Here is a 20,901-nt window from a genome sequence, read left to right as displayed (position 1 = left end):
AATGAAAAATTAATATGGGTAACAAAGAGCCTTTCAATATTTTGTTCTACTTTCTTGCAAGTTTCAATTATTCAAAATTTCAAATTTGAAATAACTGTAATCATAGTGCTGTGGATAAAATTTTAATACATCTGACAAAAAGCACACTTAAGTGCAGTTTCTCTCAATGACATTGTTTTGAAGGCTATGGAATTCAGGCATTTACCTTTGATGCAAAACAGCTTCTTTCTACATTGGGTAATAACAGTTTCAAGTCATGTCAAGAAAAGTATGTCTCTTTGTCATATAGATGAAACAGTCTCCTGACAAACAGGTCAGTAGGTATCATCCTCCAAGTCATAGTGTGAAATTATTCTGGCTGACAAAATTACTGTTGAGTCAGCAGACTTTTAGATGAAAGAAAATGAAAACAAAAGTGAGTTGGTACATGGACAAAAGGCGCTAAAGATTTGGGACCACACAGTTATTGCTTCTCCCATCTCATGCATAATTAACATCAAGATGATTTCACTCGTGACTGGATTCTCTGGAGGACTCATACCTTCACAGGGTGGGGTCAAAATTGACAGAAAATGACTCAACACAATACACTTTCGTGACCAAGTCTTTCAAGTCTTTCCATGACTTAACTGATCTCTTTCCTGTCCAGATCAGGGCTCACTTGCATCAAGGAGGCGCTAACCTGGAATCCATATGACCAAAAAATCCAAGTGGCGTTTTTGTTCCAATAACAGAACATGAAAATATTATGCAAAACCCTAGAGTTGTTTCTATGCCTTGATTCTTTCCTGCTATTATATGTAACAGGCAGATACAAGTGTGATCTTCTGCTGGAAGCTCACCTAGGCTAGCCTGGAGTCCAGCCTTGTGTAAGCCTTTGATCCATCGTGGTAGTGACGTTGGGGGTGGACCAAACCCAACAAGGCCGGTCGATGTCCAGGCTACACCTAGGCTAGGTACTAAGTGTTTTACTTAGTTTCACCACACCTGACTGCACCTGTACCACCTGTCTAGAGGAAGCGTCTGGCATGATGCACTTAAAGAAAGACGTGAGGATTAGCCGTAGAAACACTTCCTCCAAGATAACCCCTCAAATGACATCTCCCTTCCTGAAGAGATAAACAAGGTTGACTCAAGCTTTGCCATCTTCCCTACCTGCAAGTTTCACCCATTCTGTAAGACTCTTGGATAAACATGTTTGTTCTTAGCTGACGTAGACCATTGTATGCTGCTAATTTTAGTCAGGATCTAAGCAAGCTTTATATGTCACGTCCCCTTCCCCCATGATCCAGTATGATTTGTTGTAAACAAATCAAATTAGCTGACCCTATAGTGAATAACTACTTAGTACAATAAGTCTTTAGGTCTATACCATACTGTTAGTTTGTCGTTTGATAAGTAAAGCACACATACATGCATGCACACACATACACAGATGCAGATATATGTGGCCCTTGCCAAATAATCAATTCCTAACCTGGCAAGTCTGTGGTACTCACTAAAACTAAACAATGTACCATATACAGAAGATCCAGAACTGAATGTAAACAAAATCCGAAACCCCTTTACAATGCCATTAATAAAAGACTACACTTGACACATGATGAATCTAGCTGTTACATTCAATGATTGTTTCACAAACGAAACTTCAAGTGGCCAACACAAAATGTTCCAAGTGACACACTGGTTCTGAAACAGAACCTCCTTGGTCAGACTTATAATTGGAATGCCATCAAAAAGCAGCTGCAGGATCTGGTTTGTTTGATGTTGACTGACCACCTGTACGATCCAGGTGACAGTTCTCAGGCCACTAATGACCTAATCCTCCGGATGTTTTCCCCTCTGACCTCAACTGACCACTGGTTTACTCTCGCTTGCATCATGCAGGTCCCCTTGGAAAACAAACAATTTTCGTGCTGATCAAATAAACAATCTCTGTACCTACAGGCCAGTAATTGAGTTATCATTACAAAAACTATCATTATCAATAAAGAAAAACAATTATGCCAACAGTTTATACAGCTAATCAAGATAGCTTACATAAGAACAGGTCTCTTTGTGCAATGCGTATATACACACATGTGTAAGTCAATTAAAACAAGTCTCAAACCAGGCATATTCAATTCTGTTTACGCTTTGTTGAAAGTTGATTTTCTAAATTGAATGCTGTTGTTTTGCAGACTGGTTGACTTTAAAATCCTGTCTGTTGTAGTCCAGACCTCCATATTGGCACACAGAGGGATTAGTGTTGAATTACTCGTGGTTAGCCAACTGTTTCTTGAGGACATATTAGACCATATGATAATGTATCTATGATTGCTTTTCTTTTCAGCACAAGACAAAATGAAATGGAAAAAGCCAAGGGTGAGGTAATCTTGAAATAATATCAAATTGAATGTTCATGCTTCTGTCAGGGGAAACTACATACAAAATGTAGATGACACTGTGACGAGCCATTTGAAATGTACCCGGGGCAAGATGTGTCAGCTTTCTATCTTCTCAACAAATGATTCCAGCTAGGAATGCCTGAGGGTAAGAGAGATGCTAAAAACATTGAATGACAAACTAGAGTTCCGCGACCTCATACCTTCTCCATATGATTTTAACCTTTAGGACTTGTATTATGAGTGTTTCTCATGAATTATGCAAAATGAGGTCCTCATTTCACATAATCTATATTCAACAATGTTCACTTTTACCTAACTTCTAAATGCCACAAGTACGAAATTCCTGTCATTGACCACTATGGAATTATAGTCTTTTCTCATCAATTATGCAAATTAGGTCTTCATTAAATACAAACGCTACCAGAAACAAAACATTCTTGCCGAAGGTAAGAAAAGTGCATGATTGGGATAATACATAGGTCATCTTTGCCTGATGTATCTTGTAAGTGACATTGTATAATGTAGTCCAGTCCTTGCAGGTTAGGTAGCTTACATAATGCTAACTGTCAACAAATTCCAGTTTGCACTGATGGTAGCAGCAATGTCAGTCTACAGAATCACACATAAAATGAAAAAACAAAAGAATGATGGCAATCATATCATATAACTTATCACCTACTTGTACACACCACCTGTAACCTTTAAATGGGTCTACCTCAAAGCAACCTTTCCCAATGTGTATTTCCTAACATATGAACCGATAAATCAGAGTGGAGTGTGGAAGGTCACTTCTCTCCAAGGTCAAAATAACAAAGCACACTTGATGGTTGTTGATTAGGTGCATGCAGTGCTGAGAGGGCACCACTGTGGTGTGAATGATGACCTTTCATGATGCTGAGTTTTCGGAAACTGATGTCTTGCAAAAATAAGTTGCAATTAAGGAGGGGATGTGACTGTGGATGAGATATGAACCTGTAACTCTAAAAGTTGGACTTATGATATAACATCCACTCATTATCCAAGTTGTCTGGGCGATCATTGAAAAACTGCAGCATGCTTGAAATGCCATTATCATGCAGTATAGGACAGCAATGTTTAAATGAATGCATGAACGACAAAAGACGGAGAGGAAGGAATTGATGAAAGTCATTCATCATAAGTCTCGTTTTTGATTTGCACGTCTCCAACTGTGTCTCTATGTCGTTCTTTCTGTTCACTCAGAAAAGAGGCTCCTCCTCGTCCCCTGCGCCAGCTGGCCTGCTGTTAAAGACCCATTACTGTGCGGGAGGGTCAGGCGGAAATCAGTGGGAACCAAAATATGAAGACCACACAAGTGCGGAGGATGTTGCAAAACATTTCTCTCTGGCTGCTGCCCTGCTCTGTGGGGTAGGGATAAACCATGCTCCTTTAATTGGTCCTCCTGCCCTCTCCTTCTCACGTTCAGCTGGACTAAAAGCGTTTGAGTAACTTCCTTGTCTTTGCTGAACCATCAGGTTACAGTAAATATGTCGCCTCTAAACCTACATGGGGGCATTTCTGTAAATCTCTGCACCAGGAATCAAGACAAAACAACCAGGCCTGGCTGAACGTTGAGACATTTAATATGATTGAAGTTGAAGATGACTTATTAGTTAGGTATCAAATGCAGCGATAACATATTTGGAAAAAACACACACCAAGAGCCAAGAGGTGAAATTGTGTCTAACATTCCTTTCTTCAATCTAAGACCTGACCTTAAGAAGAGATCATGAGGAATCATATCATCATCATCATCAGGTTGTGAAGGTCTCACGGATGTTAGGAGAGCAAAGTTTAATTTTCAACAATAAACTACATGGTATACTTTTTACTTTTTACTACTAGTAAAACAGTTTCTTAAATTATGTTCTGAACTACCAAATTACAACATCCCTAGGCCTGCAATAATTCCCAATGGTTCTGTATAATCTACAACTTAGAAGCATGGCTTTTCCTCCCAGCCAAAGTCCACAAGCCCTTCTGTCACCCACTCCTGAAGAATATGGGTCATGAGAGAGGTGATGGCAGCACAGCATCATATCTTGTCTTCACCTGGTGGAACTACTGGCATGTATACCCTCTCTGGGACACTGTTCCATGTTTTCCCACTGTCTCAGGAAGGCGATGTATCCAGTAGTTGTGCCGAGACTGACACTTACTCACCACAGTTATCATCGTAGGGTATAATAGGGGTATGAGGTGACACTAAATACACAGGAAGGGGGCTTAATGAAAACAAGTCCGGTGCAATTAAGTTCTTTTGATCCTCTATTAGGGATGATCAGGAGGGAAATCCCGATTAATTGATCTGGGAGGAGATGAGCTGACAGAACTAGACCTCCCAGTATGTAGTTTATCAGAGGCCAAACAAAAACATTCAGCTGTTTGTCTTGAGATTTGGAGTCACCGCAAGGAAAACATCTCCTACTGTACATCAGGAACAGCAGGAAGTGATTCATAGGAAATCACAGGAGCTGAACTTGGTCATGAAGTGGATGGTCATGTACGTTCTTGTAAACGGGTGTTCCTGATAGTAACGAGGTCAACACTGATCAGTTCATCATCTCTGCTTAATTTACTGCACATCCAGGATATTGTTTATTTGAATATTTTAGGTGAATCACTACTTAGTATGGTTTCGGAACATAGGGATTTCAGAACATAGGGCGGTCACCCTTAGTATAACATTTCTCTAATTGACCACCAAACTTGGCAGTCATCTCCTGAGAAGACTTGGGTGTGTGTGTGACCTGTTACCGCCCTGATAACTTTCCCACGGGCATGTTGTAAGTCCTCTGTTGCATATATTGATTTCAATTTCCTGCTTTGCATTAGTTCAAACAAATAGAGTCTACTAAACAAACATTACACCTGCCACAACACATCCTAATTCAAACTGTCCTCATTTCACAAATAAAGCCTTAAATTCCCGTAGCCTCGAAGCTGCAGGTAAACCACTATAAGGCCACTACAACTGACTTAAGGACAGACTGTCCTTAATCAGCAACATCATGGTACACCTAAAACACATACATTACATTTATTTGCGACTTAGCTTGAATATTACATGGAAACATGGCACATTAATAGTAGAACAATATGGTATCAAGCTTTCAACAGCAGGAACAGACCATGTTTTTGTACTGTTACAGCATGAGAGGGAAAGGATGCCCTGGTGTGACTGGGTCCGACTGTGGTGCTAGTCTGCCATTCATTGACCTCAGGTAAACTCTGTGGGATGGATATGTAGCAAAGTTATACAGCAGTAGGTTTGATTCTTCAACATTGAGGAGAAGTATGATAGTTTCCACTACAGTTGTTACATATATTAAGATGAGCCATGATACCTTAAGTTCCCACTACAGTTGTTACATATATGAAAATGAGCCATGATACTATCATGGCTCATTTTAATATATGTAACAACTGTAGTGGGAACTTAAGGCAATCTTTCTGCCCTTTACAAGAATTTTCATTATCATATGTCACAGATATGTTTCTGACAAATCAGTCTGTTTAAAAATTCTCTTATCAGGAACACTGGGACAAGTTGCAAAAACTTCAAAGTTATCATCACCAGAAAACTTATACATGCCTACTACACAGAGTTGTCGCAGAGTCATATTACAAACAGACACAACAACTGAAGGATGCTAAAGGTACCACAACCCCTGGCAGTGCCTGAAAAAATTACAGAGGCCCAGAACTTCCTGAGGATGTTCTCTAGTTTCCCATGCCCTTGATCAAGGATTCGGGCACATGCTGCCATACGTGTTGTATGTCCATGAGCTGAGGCCATCACTTTGATACCACAGAAGTGTCTGGAACGTTCTTCCCCTCTCGCACACATTTACGCAATATGCCAGACACAAACATAAGCCAGACACTGTTATCCTTGGCCCTCACTCTCCACAATAGCCACCCTCCCGAGCAGGGTTAAGTAATCAGAGGGCAAATACTTGAACCTCAGCTGCGTTGGTGGCGAGCTGATCTTCATGAGAGCCAACGCTCTAATGAAAGACTTCAAACCTAGAATTGAAGACAAGTCTGTGCAGAGATGATGATAAGCAGAAACTGCACAAGTAGTGGCAATAGGAACAAAATGCATCAGCATGGTGGTGTCAAAGAGGAAGTTCAACACATTTGGTTCTCGGTTGTGATTGCCAGTCCCAAACAACCTTGGCTACTGACAGTGCTGAAGAAGTCCACATGCCCACCATCTTTCATTACAGTGATTAGTCAAATCCAGGGGCAACCTAACTTGGTTCTCTCAGCAGATCTGTGTGCCCCAGATACTGGTCCTCCAGGCAAGACATCAGCACAGCAGAGATCAAAGGGAAAAACTGTTATCATCTTGACAATGTCTACTGTTGGGTGGGGGAGGTAGCAGTGGATGGCTATCACTGAAACACAACAGTGATACCATCAGCTTAGAGCCACAAGGGATACAGAGGTCTTTGCTTCTTATCTTGTCAAGCTCAAATCACCCAATTTCTACAACATACAATCACAGGAAAGATATATACATTCAATCTAAATCTTTTGCACTATCATCCTACATCATACAAAATGTACATAGAGGTCTAAAAACAATACTTCTGCATTCGATCGAAGTATCAGATAGAACAGGGAGAAACAAGAACCATAGGGCCTTTTTAGTGAACAAAAGTCTACATTCTCCAGTCTGTACACATACTAATCCAGTATTTGGATCCTCTCAAGCCCCGGTAGGCTCTTCCTTGGAAGGAATCCATCTATCCCAGGATCTGCATGACTGTGCATTTATAAGACACAACACTGCATCTTGGCCCTAAGTTCATATGAAACACTTTTCTGTGTGGTCTGTGAAATTATTACCATCATGATAATGAAATGATTGAAAAAAAGAACATTAACGTCATTCTCAAATTAGATGAACACATTCTCATACTTACAATCCCATGACTCACAAAAGAGGGAAAGGCTTTATTGACAAATGTATGAAACAAAGTAACTTCTGGTGTACACAACATGGGTGGGATCTGGTATACATGCAGTGAGACATAAATCGAGCGCAGTCAAGTCCAATCGTAATTTTCTCAATTGATGCTATTTAGTTCCAACTGTCTTAAACAAAGATGCATCTGACATTCAAACACATTGACTCATATCATTGATATAAACAGATTAGAACACTATATAAAGTGTAAATATGGAAAATCTAAAAAGTCACTCAGTCCAGCTAACAGCATATGGGTATTCTCTCCAGCCTGGCACTGCAAAGGACTAATGCAAACAAGAAATTCCGCCTCCCAACCACCAATTTACACTGGGGCTTCAGGAATGAATACATCCAGGCTTCATCTGCCACACTTCTGCCCACCCAGACCACCTGTGAGGGGATGATGCTTCCTACAGACTGTATACACCACCATGCACACTTGACGAATGTGATCGCCAACAATATTGATAGTGTCAAGGACTCGACCACATGGTCTGGACACTGCAATCTTTCAATGTCACTGCAGCCATGGAAGAAGAGGTCTAAGACATTAAAGGAAGACACTGAATTTACAACAGGTAGGGATTACTCAATTTTGAGGTAAAACAACCCGGTACAACTGATTGGTACTCACAAATCTAGCTGTCGAGGGCTGCCAAGTTTTTGTAGGTAGAGATTCCTCTCATAGCACAGCAAGACTTTCCAACTTGTCTGGCTTATTTGTACAGGATTACATCAGTAGAAGCATGTCCAACTTCCTCCAAATATTTGTATCCGGGCAGTGGAACAGGCTGCAGCAGCAGCTGACTTGTCAGGCATCCTCTCCAGAACTGTTACCAAAGACATTAAACCTCTGATACGAAACAGTTGATAGAGTGTGATACTAATATCTACAACTTATCCTGTAAAACTCTGGTAAATCTTAAACATTACTCAATGAGTAATATCTAAGATTAACCAGTCTTATTATGAGACCACGTAGTTGGTTTGAGATAAAAAGAATGACAGTTGAGGTGAGTACAGATGAGCTTGTTTGAAAGGCAGGTATGAGGGAGAGCTTTAGAATGGGAAAAAAACGGGGATGTCTAACTTACAGTTCTGACTTTATCACATCATTTCATAAAGATCTTCACTGAGCAGTTATGTGTCGAAGAGATTGTTCATCGTATAGTCACCGCCAGCTATCATAAGCACACTGCATGATGTGTTCCTGGGAATTCTAGCATGATATATATTAAGATCAACCAAACAAACAAATTCTCCTGGTCAGGTCTACATGATCTGTCAGTTTTATTTGATGGTCTGTCCAAAGCTATCTGTTAGAGAGAGCTAACTAGTTGCTTCCTGGACAACCTATTTTGGGGGTACAACATAAATTTTGTAGGCACTTGATTTAATCCCCTTCAAACTGCCTAGAAGAGAGGAGCATCCAAAGTGTCTGAAAATTGTGCAGAAAATAATGATGCAAAACAAAGATGGATCTTATACTGAAGTTGTTCCATGCTTTCTTCATCATCATACCTCATGGCCTTAGGGACAAACACCAATCCTCCTCAAATGTTAAACATCACAGACACAAATGAATACTGATTGATGGAGTATTGTTTATCGTCTTCCCATATGATTGAAATGTGGTCAGTTTGCCATTGAGACCTGGTAGGAATCGAGGCCAGTAATAGCTTTCCCATTACTCAGTAACTTGTTACTTTTGTTTGACACAAAGACCTTTTATCTGTGCAGCCACCATCTTGCCTGTTTCCTAATCTAAGAAAGTTTAACTTGGTTTTATGTCTGAAAAGACCAACGTGTTTGTAGAACCTCATACTGCGAGATATAATGGAACTCAACACCTTGTGCGGCTCATCCCCTTGGATCCTAAACTTAAAAGCTCAACACTTGTCCAAGTAACTTTTCAACCAGTACTCTCCAGTTTAACCTTCGATCCTTTAGGTTAGTCCAGTCTTTGTTCGGTAATTCTTCTGTTTGTCCGAGCGTTACCTGTCTCCAATCCAGGTGCATGATCTCACTTCTAAAGTATGGAGGGAACTGGAGCCTGGGTTTGCCTGTGTTTACCTGCAAACCTGAGTACACAGGTCGTTTCCCCTAGCTTTACCATCAGCTGCTAAACTCCTGATTAAGTGAGCCAACTTGGCATGAGATCCACTTGCTCCTATTTATCTATAGGATGGGCTGATTAATGACAAACAAGACATTTTCAGATATGCATACCTCAGTCTAAGTTAATCTGAATAGACTTAATTAGAAAATAAAAGCGCTGAACCTTTGGACCTTAAATACTTTGACATTTGTTCACAATATTCGTCAGCAATTGCTTGTAAGATTATAGACTATGGCATTAGTTGTTTCAGTCACAGCTTACTCTCCATATTCAAGTAAGTCCTGATCAGTTCCAAAAATTCTGCACACAGAATTACATACAATCAGTTCAGGGTTGTCTCCAGCTTTGAATTTCTTTCTGTCCCAAACATTGGAAGCCCATGTTGTTAATTTTTGTGCTAAATCAGTAAAATACATTTTCATCAATCCCATGTCATGAAGTTCAGATTTTTTCGACAGGTGGCATTACATTTTTTTCTGTCCCAACAAGCAAATTTCCGTCCCGGGACAGGGATCCTGGAGATAGCCCTAGATTAGTTAAGAGACTTCCAGTAGTCCTGAACTCAGCACCATTCAGAGGGCAATGGCCATGGGCCATAGTTTATACAGCTTTATACAGCTTAGTACATCTGCCTCTGTCACATAAAATCTACAACTGTATGCTTCATTCCCTGTCTGCACACATTGACATATATTGTGTGATAAGTTTCAACCAATGACCAAAGATACCTGTGTCTTTCTATACTTCTATCCATCTCAACTTTCTACCTCCATCAAAGCCAGGTGTACAGGAATTGGCTGTGGACCAGATGGCAAGTACAGAGTTGTGGGGGAGTCAACCTAGACAACCATCAAGATAGCAGAGCTACATGTGTTTAGACATCAATCAAGTAAATCATAGTTTACATTGCAACTTGTTTGGGTAAAATTTGGAGAACACATGAAGATCCAAAGGTTTTCAATATCAACACCTCAAAATACAGGTCAATGCCCCCTTCGGGGGGGGGGGGGGGACTTAAGATTCCAGACCTGCATGTAGTAGTCTGGTAAGTCCAGTAAGGCTACTCTGGTCTGGAGGGCTCAAATGTGCTGTTAGCTGGAAGTAAGGACTCTACATCAATACATCTCAGCAGCCATGCAAACTCAAACCTTGTTTCTTTCAATGCATGTGGACATGTGGTACATGTATATATATTATGGCAGACAGTCATCTGTTTTTCCTGAGACAAACCTATACTACATGTAACCAAGGAGGTTTTATATAGAAGGAGAGCGGACGAGCTAAGTCTCTATTGTACTATGCGTGTAACGGGTGTGAAAAGTCAATGTCGCGTCAAGGTGCGAATTACCCCGATATGCATACACCCCACGCCCAGCTTGGCGACTTTGCTTTGTTTTCACGGGTGCGACCAAGGAGGCATAATGACTCTGTAGAGCAACTTCGATCTTTTTTTCAGCAGTTACTTTTGAGGAGGACTTTGAAACATTTGAGTTACAAGAATGCAACGTGGAAGATGATCTCTCTAACGGCGAGAATCAAAGCACTATGTGGCAACCAACGCTGCCGCCGGCAGCCGCGGTACATTTGATTGCGAAGTCTGTGAGAATGTATACAAAACCGCCGGATGGCTTGAAAAACACAAGTCTTAGAGAACAGTATCTTTTTATGTGCATATATGCCGACTGAGGAGAAATTACAAACTTAGCTTGACTTGGCTCGCATTACCCTGGAGCCCAGACTAGTACCGGGTCGCTAGCGATTTCCTTCGGCGGCGGTCCAAGAACTCAGCCCGACCGGACTAGACTCCCCCGATGCGCTAATTACGGCATTGGCGGGCTTGGAGCTTTCGGTCGCCGAAGGGATTGGGGGGAAGGAACCGGCTAAAGAAACCAGCTAAAAGGCCCGATATACAGTCTGCATCCCAGGGTAGGCTCGCATACACCTTCTTGAAGTTCTTCTGTAAACATGCCAATCGGGAGCCGAAATAAATCGGCCTAAAAGTCTCCTAAGGAAACACATAGCTATCCAAAACATGACCGAAGAATCCATGGATACGAACAAAGGACCTCCATGCACGAAAATCATACAAAAAGTCACTCCCAGGTGCCGGAAAATCTACCCAGGTTCCGTTGACCAAAACAACAAATTTGGAACGAGGACCCCTTCAGCTACTCAGAAAAAACGAAAACTTACCAAAGAAAAACGATACAAATTTTTTGTGGCAACATGAAATATAGGTATGAATCTATATTTTTGACGCTAAAAAACAGAGACTTGTCAACAAAAATGACCAAAAACTCGCCCTAGTTCGTCGCACGGTAAAAATTCAAGTATCCAGATGACCGCCATTTTGTCCTCGATCGAATGATGACGTCAGCCGAACCCTACCGGGTGTTCCAAATAAGGAAATCGTCGGAAACCCGAGGCATCTCGGCTGCCGGTCGGCTCAAGCTCGGCACGTGTGACGTCATGCCGAAGCTCCTTTGCATAGAAAACCGCGATTCACGCATCGGTTCAAAGACGGCGCCGCGCCAGCTATACACAATGGGTCGCAGCGGGGCGAAACAAAAGGACCCAGTGGGGCGCTAGCTCGTCCGCTCTCCTTCTATATAAAACCTCCTTGATGTAACTTATAATCATAAGTACTGCACCAATTTGAAATTTTGAATGCTTATTCCAACGTAAATCTAAAAAGCTAATGTAACATTGCTACATGAGATAATCACATCAGTGTCATCAATGAGTTCACTGACCTTTATCTTACTGAGGTCGTTGGCTGCAAGTTTTTGCAATGCAGGCTGGGAAAATTTAACTCCTGATGGGCTGAAAAACACAAGGAACTCTGGGACTCCCTGCAAGAAACAAACAAAACATTCTTTGACCATCAAGACTTTTCAGATAATCACCTCAGCTTTATTGCTGTATGGCACTCAAGGTTCAAGATGATCTTTAATAAACTTTAAGACAGTATTTGCTCAAAAGATCTCTGCACATTAATTTCGGTTAACTATCTTTAAGGAAAACAAAAGAAGAGATGACAAAAAGTTAGGGCCCACCAAAACAGTAATAATGCTTGTAAGAACAGCTGTGTAAGTTATTGGTACCTGCTCAGTTATATAAGCTTCCAGCCTCTTGCCAATGTCAGGATGTGCAGTAGTCTGATAGACTCTCAGCTCTGTTAAGGGTATGTCTGCAGAAAAAATGCATGTAGAACAAGAGTAAATTTCCTTGCACAAAAATGTTTTTCAATTTTACATACTAGAATGAGGAGAAAGAAATTCTTGAGGAGAAAGCGTTCTTAAAATGTTGATTGAAAACTACCCTTGGCAAACTTTTTTTGCTGTCACACAATAAAACTATTACCTAAATGTATCATCACACCATCCATGTATGTACCCAGAATTGTAAAGGCTATTACATGTATGTACCTGTACCTGTAACACAACTTGTGGCCATCAACTATCCCAGAGTCATTGGATACAAGAAATGCAACTCCAACTTTGTTGTGTGATAAAGAATCCATAAAACAAGTTATATCAAATTGTCTGGCCTCATCAATTGACAGTGTATTGATTATAAGATGCATGATCTACACAGTACAGTGTTAATGCATACTTGCAGCAGAAAGTGCCGATGGCAAAGTCTCTCTCCTCATGAACCCACAGGGAAAAAGCAGTGCCTTGCCATTCGTCGGAAACTCTGAAGGTAGAAACCAAACTCAACATTACTGTCAATCAAATATACATGGCAGCACTACATACAATGCAACACTGACTAATTCAAAGGTATTTGAAAGTTGAAGCATATTTCATGCTATCGGTTGTTGTGGGACTTTCAGTATGTTTTATTTGACTTGAGCAAAGTGCCTGATTAATAAGAAAATACTAATAAGATAAATATGATTGGTATAGATCTGTAATTTTACATTTTCCAAGATATTGTTCTTTGTGTTTAATTTCCTCACTTCCACAATCAAGCAAAATATTACATCACTTGTGAACACAGAACTCCCTGAACCCTGTTTTAAGAACTTTGACCTCAAATAACATGCACATCTCCTACCAGATCCCATATATGACTGCAGTGCCGACATTAAGTCCTGATGAAGAACAGTAACCTTACTTTGAGTGATGAGGTCGGCCAGTTGAGTGGCCGTCCCGCATTCTTCTCCGCTTGGAGTAAGGCCGAGGCTTCTAGCTGTGAAGACAGATACAGGGAATCTGGGTGACAGAACCACAACAGTTCCACAAAACGTCTTACTTCTCTTCAAGTTACTATAACTAGCATCTCAACTCTTAATTTCTTTTTTGTAATATTCAAAAGGCCATGGGGATGTAGAATGTTAGATCTAGATATCATAGAAGTTGCTTTGATAATAGAAAAAGGCATAAAAATCTCTAAAAAACGTAGTACTACCCTCCTTACGTCAATACATCTTTAGTTTGACTGAAAAATATCAATGTTTTAAGGTAAAAACTTAATCTTGGTAAGAATCAAACCACTGAACTAATGAAACTAAGGTTTAAGAGGCTAAATCCCTAGATGTGGTAATATCTATTAATAAGCAGTACAATTTTGCTTTGAAATAAGTTTTTTCTTATGAGAGCGATTGGTCTTTTGCTACATAACTTAAGTCTGTCATAGATTTACCATATTTATTCAAACCACAGCATACATGTATATACTAACATAATAAAGTTTTCCATATATGTATTCCCGCACTAGAGCAATAATCATCCATGTAACTTGTACCTAGCACAGTGAAGAACATTAAGGCTTGTGTACCTCTAACATAGTTCATTAGATACCAGTAACGTTATTTCAACTTTAGTGTGTGATAAAAATTCCATAAAACAAGTTATATACAATTGTCAGACCTCATCAATAGATATTGTACTAATCTAGTGGTAATATGCATATACAGTCAATGCACTTGCAGCAGAAAGAGCCGATGGCAAAGTTTCTCTCCTAATGAACCCACAGGGAAACAGATTTACCATATTTATTCAAACAACAGCATATATACTCACACATGCTTAAGAATAACAAGCTAGGGTAACACCATGACACATTTACAGGCCCAATAATAATAGTAACGCTGGCTTCCTGAGTATCTAAGTTATGTTGTTATTGATGATGTGTTGTAAGTGGAGCAAATACAGTAAATCTACTCTGATCAAAGGAGGAAGAGAACTGGACTGACGGATATATTGGACCGGTAGTGATGCATATCTGGAGGCAAGGAAATTTTCCTGACACTTCATTACTAGTTGTGTTATTAGCTGATGGCTTCAAACCTGTTCTTTCCTGTTGGGGTGAAACATGCTCCTGTTCCGTCCCTCAGAGCAGTGCCGTGTGCTGACAGGGAACATGTGGAGGGCGTATGGTTCATAACCGAAATAACTAGACTCGTAATGGGAATGGCATTTGTCCACCGCCAGACTCCCGTGTGCCCACTTTGTTACCAGCATATCACCCTGTCAGCTCATTAAACTGCTGTTATGATTAATCAAAGATAACAAACTTCACAACACGGCTGACCTCGCTGCACTTGTTTTTACCAAATGCTGATATCTGTGCCAGGAGAGCGCTGGAGAAAAATGCCAATCAATCAGTTCTATAGAGTGACCATGGGGATGACTGTTCTCCCAGGAGGTGGAAGAAATATCCATATTTCTGACTGGTTGCTGGTGGTCCATTTGTCAGCAGCAACAGCACTAATAGCTATTTGCCCATTAACACCTTACAGTGACAGGAGCCAAACAGGTTGACAAGGCCCCTGGAATACCACTGCTCTGAACCTGGAGTCCTGCCAGTCATCACGGAATCATGAGGACATGTGTTCAACAATAATGTTGATAACATTCTGACCCCTCCAGCCGTAATAAGGTGCTGATTGGAGGTGTCAACAGCGCCGGGGGTTCAGTTTCATGTGCACGTTGCAGATGGCATTTCATACGCTGCGGCAGACATTCAAGAGCGGAAACGCACTTGTCAGTAGCAGACTGAGGCCTAAATGTACATAACCCACAAGCTGTACGACTGGGACACGTACCGCACAGCAGGGTCAACGTTTTTCCACGGCGTGCTCTTTTGTACCGCGTTCATGCTTTACAGAGCGCACGTGGACATAACTCATATGTTGTAATCAACATTCCGCCACCTCCATCGGAAGTCATGAGTTTTAGCCAAGGATGAAACACTTCATTAAGTCAGGATTATTACAGGTGTCAGGAAGCCCTGAGCAACACTCCTGTCACAGATGCTGAATCAATCAACCTGGTAAGGTATGGTAAGCTGGGATATTATGACAATCATTCCAAATCAGTTGCACCTGTTGCTGTGTTATGTGTAACAATAGCTTGTCAAATTTCTATCCATTGGCAAAGATGCTATAATTCTAAAGTTTGGTTGTGCTCAATTTGCTCTAAAGGCAAAGATGTACAGATGACTTCATCACTAGCCATCATCCTCTAGACTTTTCAAAATTTATAGACCTCATATATACACCTGCTGACAACCTGTACAAGCCGATATAACAGATGGATATATACACTACTTCCCCACAGCATTACTACGACTTATACTGACCAGGGACCAAGTTTCATTAGATCAACTTGGAATGGATCTAAATTGATGATTGCCAAGACAACACTCATTACGGTGATATAATTTCAGTACATGTACTTTTCATACCACTTTCTTGGAAAATGCCAAAGGCTTCTTATAATTGCCCCTGCTTGTTGATGGGGGATGAGACTGGCATATCCACTTGGAACCCATTTTTGAAGTGAGTTGAAGTTACACTTGAGCCTATGCCAAAACTAGGGAGACTGGGAAACATCCTGTGGGTTCTCCAGAAGATGGAGGCACTTCAGCTATTCATGCTGAAACTCCAGAAGGAACAGTTGCCTTGCCATGATAAAAGACATTCCGCCAAGGTCAGCTGGGGCCAACAAAGAGACCCAAGGTCAAGTTGGCAGTGCAGCTGCACTTCTTTCCAGCAGTCAAACAAAACTGCATGAGCAGAGATTGGATGTGGCTACCAGGTAAACTGCTTTAGCCAATACCAAACTGACCAACTTACATGTAGATCAGTTGATCGTGTGATAAAATAAAAAATTGTTGGTAACAATCATGTACTTAATGAATCCCAATAGACTTGTTTAGAATCACCTGCTGCTGCTGTTGCAGTGCCCACTACAAATGTACTCTTGCAGATCCAGTCTCCTGGCAAGCTTTGTTCCTCTATTGAAAAAAACAAACAACGATAGCATTATGACAAAATCTTGAAGTTGTAAGGTGATCAAAGGTAAACAAAGTTGTAGACATATCAATTATGGCAATAATGACTATGACTTTGCTTTAATACTAGCAAGTATGCCATAATGTCAATTGGACAAATTTAAACATCAACTGATTTGGTCTTTGCTTTTGCTGGCAGTTTTGCAGTTGAGGCAAAGAAGAGAAATGGAAACATTTATACCATTGGCATTCTGACATATATCTATGGTGCCTAAACAATACAGAGTTACTCATATTCTACCACAAGTATGCAAACACCAAGATACAGCAGGGCTTGAAATTCATTTTTGGTAATGGGTAAACTGGTTCATCCAACCTAAAAATTTAGATACACAGTAAGAATTTGGGTGCAAAAAAAGTAGAATGAAAAAAATTGTATTGTCGATTCCACATTACTGTGTGGGTGTTTGTTGGCTTTTGTTTAACATTTTCAAAACCTTTGTAACAATCTAAGTGACATAAGTAACTGTTAAGAACAATTTCCAACATTTATTTGATATTCTTAATATTTTCTACTGACTGATCCAAAATTTCTAACATTGAAAACATTATTTGTATTAGTTTCTATTAAAACTGTTGCAATATAGATTCATCATTTGTTCCAACATGTTCCAACATCCTGAAAACATAACTAGGTCAGTGGGCTGGGAAGAGGCCAATTCACACATCCCTGCAAAGTATAGCTAATTATCCCTAGGTGCCATGCAATACAACTCAACACAAAAGAGTCACAAGTGTCCAGCAGAGAAATCTATGAATTTTCAGAGGCAGACAATAGAGTGTGATCAGTACCTACTTTTATGGGGGCAATAACCCAAATCTACCATTTGGAAATGTTACAAATTGTTGGAACAGTGAAACAATCACACAGATGTTTGGAAAATGTTCCAAATAAAGAGATATTTGTGCAATTTCTTTCAAATTCTTTCAAAAATATATAGATCAGTTCAAACATGTTCAAATTTTCATGTTTAATTGTTTGAACAATTTAGAATTCTTTTGACTGAATATTCTTTTATCTAAAATAGTTCAAACTTATAAGAAATATCATCTGAAAACCTTCTCAGTGACTTGGAATTGACGCTATCTTCAACATTTTAAAGTAATAAAATAAAAAACTAATACATCAATCAATGTACAACAAAGGTCATATAACATTACTTTTTCAGATACTTAAATTTCAAGAATGTTTTGTATACCAGTGTACAATTATAGTGCCTCTAACCTATAGCCTACAAAAATATCTGGGTGCACCCCACAGTCAAAAAATAGGTACACAGCTCCAATTTTGGGTGCACAAAGGTGCACATGCAACCGGTATTTCGAGCCATGATATATGAAGTGGTCTTAACAAGTCTCTAATGATGAGTCCTACTTTTTTGTAAGCCTGTTGATTTGAAATTCAATGTACATATCACATACCATATCTTATGAATGCAGAAAAGCCATTTGATGCTCCAATAAGATGATCTGATCCAGGTTACAACAGGGTTCAAACAATAGTTTGGTTTCCTGCCAAAAGTGCACTCATCATAAAATATGCACCCTTAATCGCCATAACCTTTAAGAAAAAAGCAGCCTCAAGGTAAGGTCATTTCTGCTGAGTCATAATACAGTTACAAACACATTGAGTAAAACTTCCAGATTAGGTCTCCCTAACTTGTTATCTGCTGAGTCATAATACAGGCACAAACACATTGAGTAAAACTTCCAGATTAGGTCTCCCTAACTTGTTACAGACAACGAATAACAAGTTAGGCAACATGTTCAGAGGCTGGTCTATGTCAAATCTAGGTATGGTTCTTCAACTTTGCCTAACTGTATGACACCACTTGTAATCACAAAAAAATCAATGTTTCATTTATGTCCTCCCTGCTTGCCTAACCCCTTGATGAATACAAATCCAACTTCCTAAAACCTTTAAGGCTACATGACTTTCTCACCTGCAGGGAATTTTGAAATCAAAACTTTCCAAGAGATGAACAAAGACACTGTTAGTAGTGTTACAGTAGGTAGCATGTATTTTCAAACTTGCACAAGACTTTACAATTACAATAAGAGTTGACAAGTTTGATTGTTCAAAATCCTTATTTACCAATTCTACCAGCAAGGGAAGACATCTGGATACTGAGCATATTCTTAGGAAGTGAAGGGTTACTAGTAATGATAATGATTGTACACTGACCGTCCTCAGCGTCCTGCAGACATCTCCTCACAGCCTCCACAGACCTCTGACTGGTGAAGACCATCCCTGAGAATTCCTCAGGCTTGTTCAGGAGACTTCTGAGCTCAGGAAGGTTACAAAACTCGAAACTTAGCACTTCTATAGATTTTACCTGCATACCAGCTGATAAGAATTCCTGAGGATAAAGATATCAGTACAGGTATAAGAATCAAAGATGGGCACCACAAGGACAATGTCTTCATTTGTAATTTTTTCAAGGTGCAAAAAATCAAGCCTCAAGGTGAATAAAATGGAATTTTCAACATTACACAAGTCTTCTCTCCATATTTGTGCATATCACAATCATCCAAATGAAAATCTTAATAGGTAAATTAGAAGTTTTGTTTTGTACACACAGAAAAAATCATGAATATCAAAATGCTCATGCATACATCCTTTACGTGACAATTGATACCAATAACGTTACATGTATTACACATTACATTGGGTAACAAATAAAATATACAGTTAGCAGTAATCTTTTACTAAAGTTTCATACCACAGAATACTTGTAACATATATTGTAAACAATGTATCACAATAATAAGCACCTGCAATGTTAATAGATGATGAGCATAAATACTGGATCCCATTGTGAAGGCCAATGTGGTCAGGGCATCTTCCAATAAATATGCTCACAAATCCAACTGCACGTGTGCAGGTCAAAGGTGAAGTCCCCTGAATTGAAAACAGTTCTTGTGACTCCACCATGCTTTATCCAGATATATGATACATGTATAGCCTCCATCTGTCGAGTTTGCATAACAATGTCCACACGTTTTGTTTATGTCTCAGGGGCCTTCACCGTTGACCTGCGCATGTGCAGTTGGATCCATGAACACGCTTATTCACTGCTATGACAGAAAGTTAAACATCCCAGTCACCTGTTCATAAGGGTCAGTTCCCCTCCCCTCCCGGGGTTCCCGCAGCAGGAGGATCCCCATCCTTACAACTCCTATTGCACGTGTGTCTGGAACATCTGACAGGACAAACACTGGGGGAAAAAAAAGAGACAAACAGAGTTCTGTGTAGTCTGTATAATGCAAACTCCAGCTGTCCGGGGGTTTCTCTCCCCTCCCCGCGAGGCGGTTACAGGAGGCTTGATTGAATTCAGGCTAAGTTCTGTGGAAGTTGATGTTTTAAAATGATGGATTTACAATTATCATCACTGTGGAAAATATTACTTCAACTTCAACTTAGGAATACCCCCAAATGACCCTGCGACACCCAAGAAGAATTTTGATATCACCATTCACCAATCTTCTTTTTTTCAAATCTAAACATAGCTTTTGATTTTGGAATAACCCATTCCATGCCAACATGACATCCATGTACCAAGGACAATTAGCACACAGGATTCCAGTGAAACACAGATGATGAGAAGTGGTCCCAATAAAAAGAGAGGGAAGGAAAATCATAAGAAAGGACATCAGTGATCTGACCCTCCACTAGCAAGTTGTGAAGTTTTAGAACTCCCTGATTTAGACACAGATATTCAAATATGAAGATGTGGCAACGGAATGATATAGAACTGTGAAACTTAAACAAAAGCTCAACTGGTCAATGTGTGAATGTTTTAGTATACATGTATTCAGTCATGTTAAACTTCATGATCAGAACGGCACATACCACATGTTGTACCACCATACTCGCTCACAGTTGACTACAAGCTAGATTGACCTTTCGAATAAACCACTCGTTAGTGGGTGATCTAGTTTACACATCAATAATAATCTAGAAGTAATAGATTGCGTTAATAGTATTCTACCAACTTAAAATACTATTTTTGTATATTGTGCAACAATTCATACGTTATACAGTAGTAGAGATTTTGTGTTTTTATAGGAAAAGAATAGTTATTGACACC

At 39.9% G+C, this 20,901-nt stretch overlaps 1 protein-coding gene across 3 annotated transcripts in view; it reads right to left on the bottom strand.

Annotated features, from left to right (window-relative positions):
* The window catches only part of LOC136430827 (uroporphyrinogen-III synthase-like), a 49,877-nt gene extending 29,144 nt beyond the window's left edge, over positions 1 to 20,733 (bottom strand). Inside the window, exons 1-9 of one of the 3 annotated variants that reach the window (XM_066421813.1) lie at positions 20,664 to 20,733; positions 19,919 to 20,028; positions 18,996 to 19,170; positions 16,682 to 16,753; positions 13,628 to 13,702; positions 13,121 to 13,204; positions 12,610 to 12,695; positions 12,259 to 12,357; positions 1,665 to 1,892 (exon numbers count right to left, since the gene is read on the bottom strand). In XM_066421813.1, coding sequence (XP_066277910.1) covers positions 1,803 to 1,892; positions 12,259 to 12,357; positions 12,610 to 12,695; positions 13,121 to 13,204; positions 13,628 to 13,702; positions 16,682 to 16,753; positions 18,996 to 19,170; positions 19,919 to 19,978 — 741 coding nt within the window. In that variant the 5' untranslated portion in view covers positions 19,979 to 20,028; positions 20,664 to 20,733 and the 3' untranslated portion in view covers positions 1,665 to 1,802. Of the gene's footprint in view, positions 1 to 1,664; positions 1,893 to 5,407; positions 5,637 to 12,258; positions 12,358 to 12,609; positions 12,696 to 13,120; positions 13,205 to 13,627; positions 13,703 to 16,681; positions 16,754 to 18,995; positions 19,171 to 19,918; positions 20,029 to 20,663 lie in introns of those variants that run through there. The other 2 variants (XM_066421812.1, XM_066421811.1) reach the window with 2 other exon arrangements.
* Positions 20,734 to 20,901: the final 168 nt, after the last annotated feature.

The sequence above is a fragment of the Branchiostoma lanceolatum genome, chromosome 3 (genome assembly GCF_035083965.1).
Source record: "Branchiostoma lanceolatum isolate klBraLanc5 chromosome 3, klBraLanc5.hap2, whole genome shotgun sequence".
NCBI classification, from domain to species: domain Eukaryota; kingdom Metazoa; phylum Chordata; class Leptocardii; order Amphioxiformes; family Branchiostomatidae; genus Branchiostoma; species Branchiostoma lanceolatum.
This window is presented reverse-complemented; position numbering and strand designations above follow the sequence as displayed.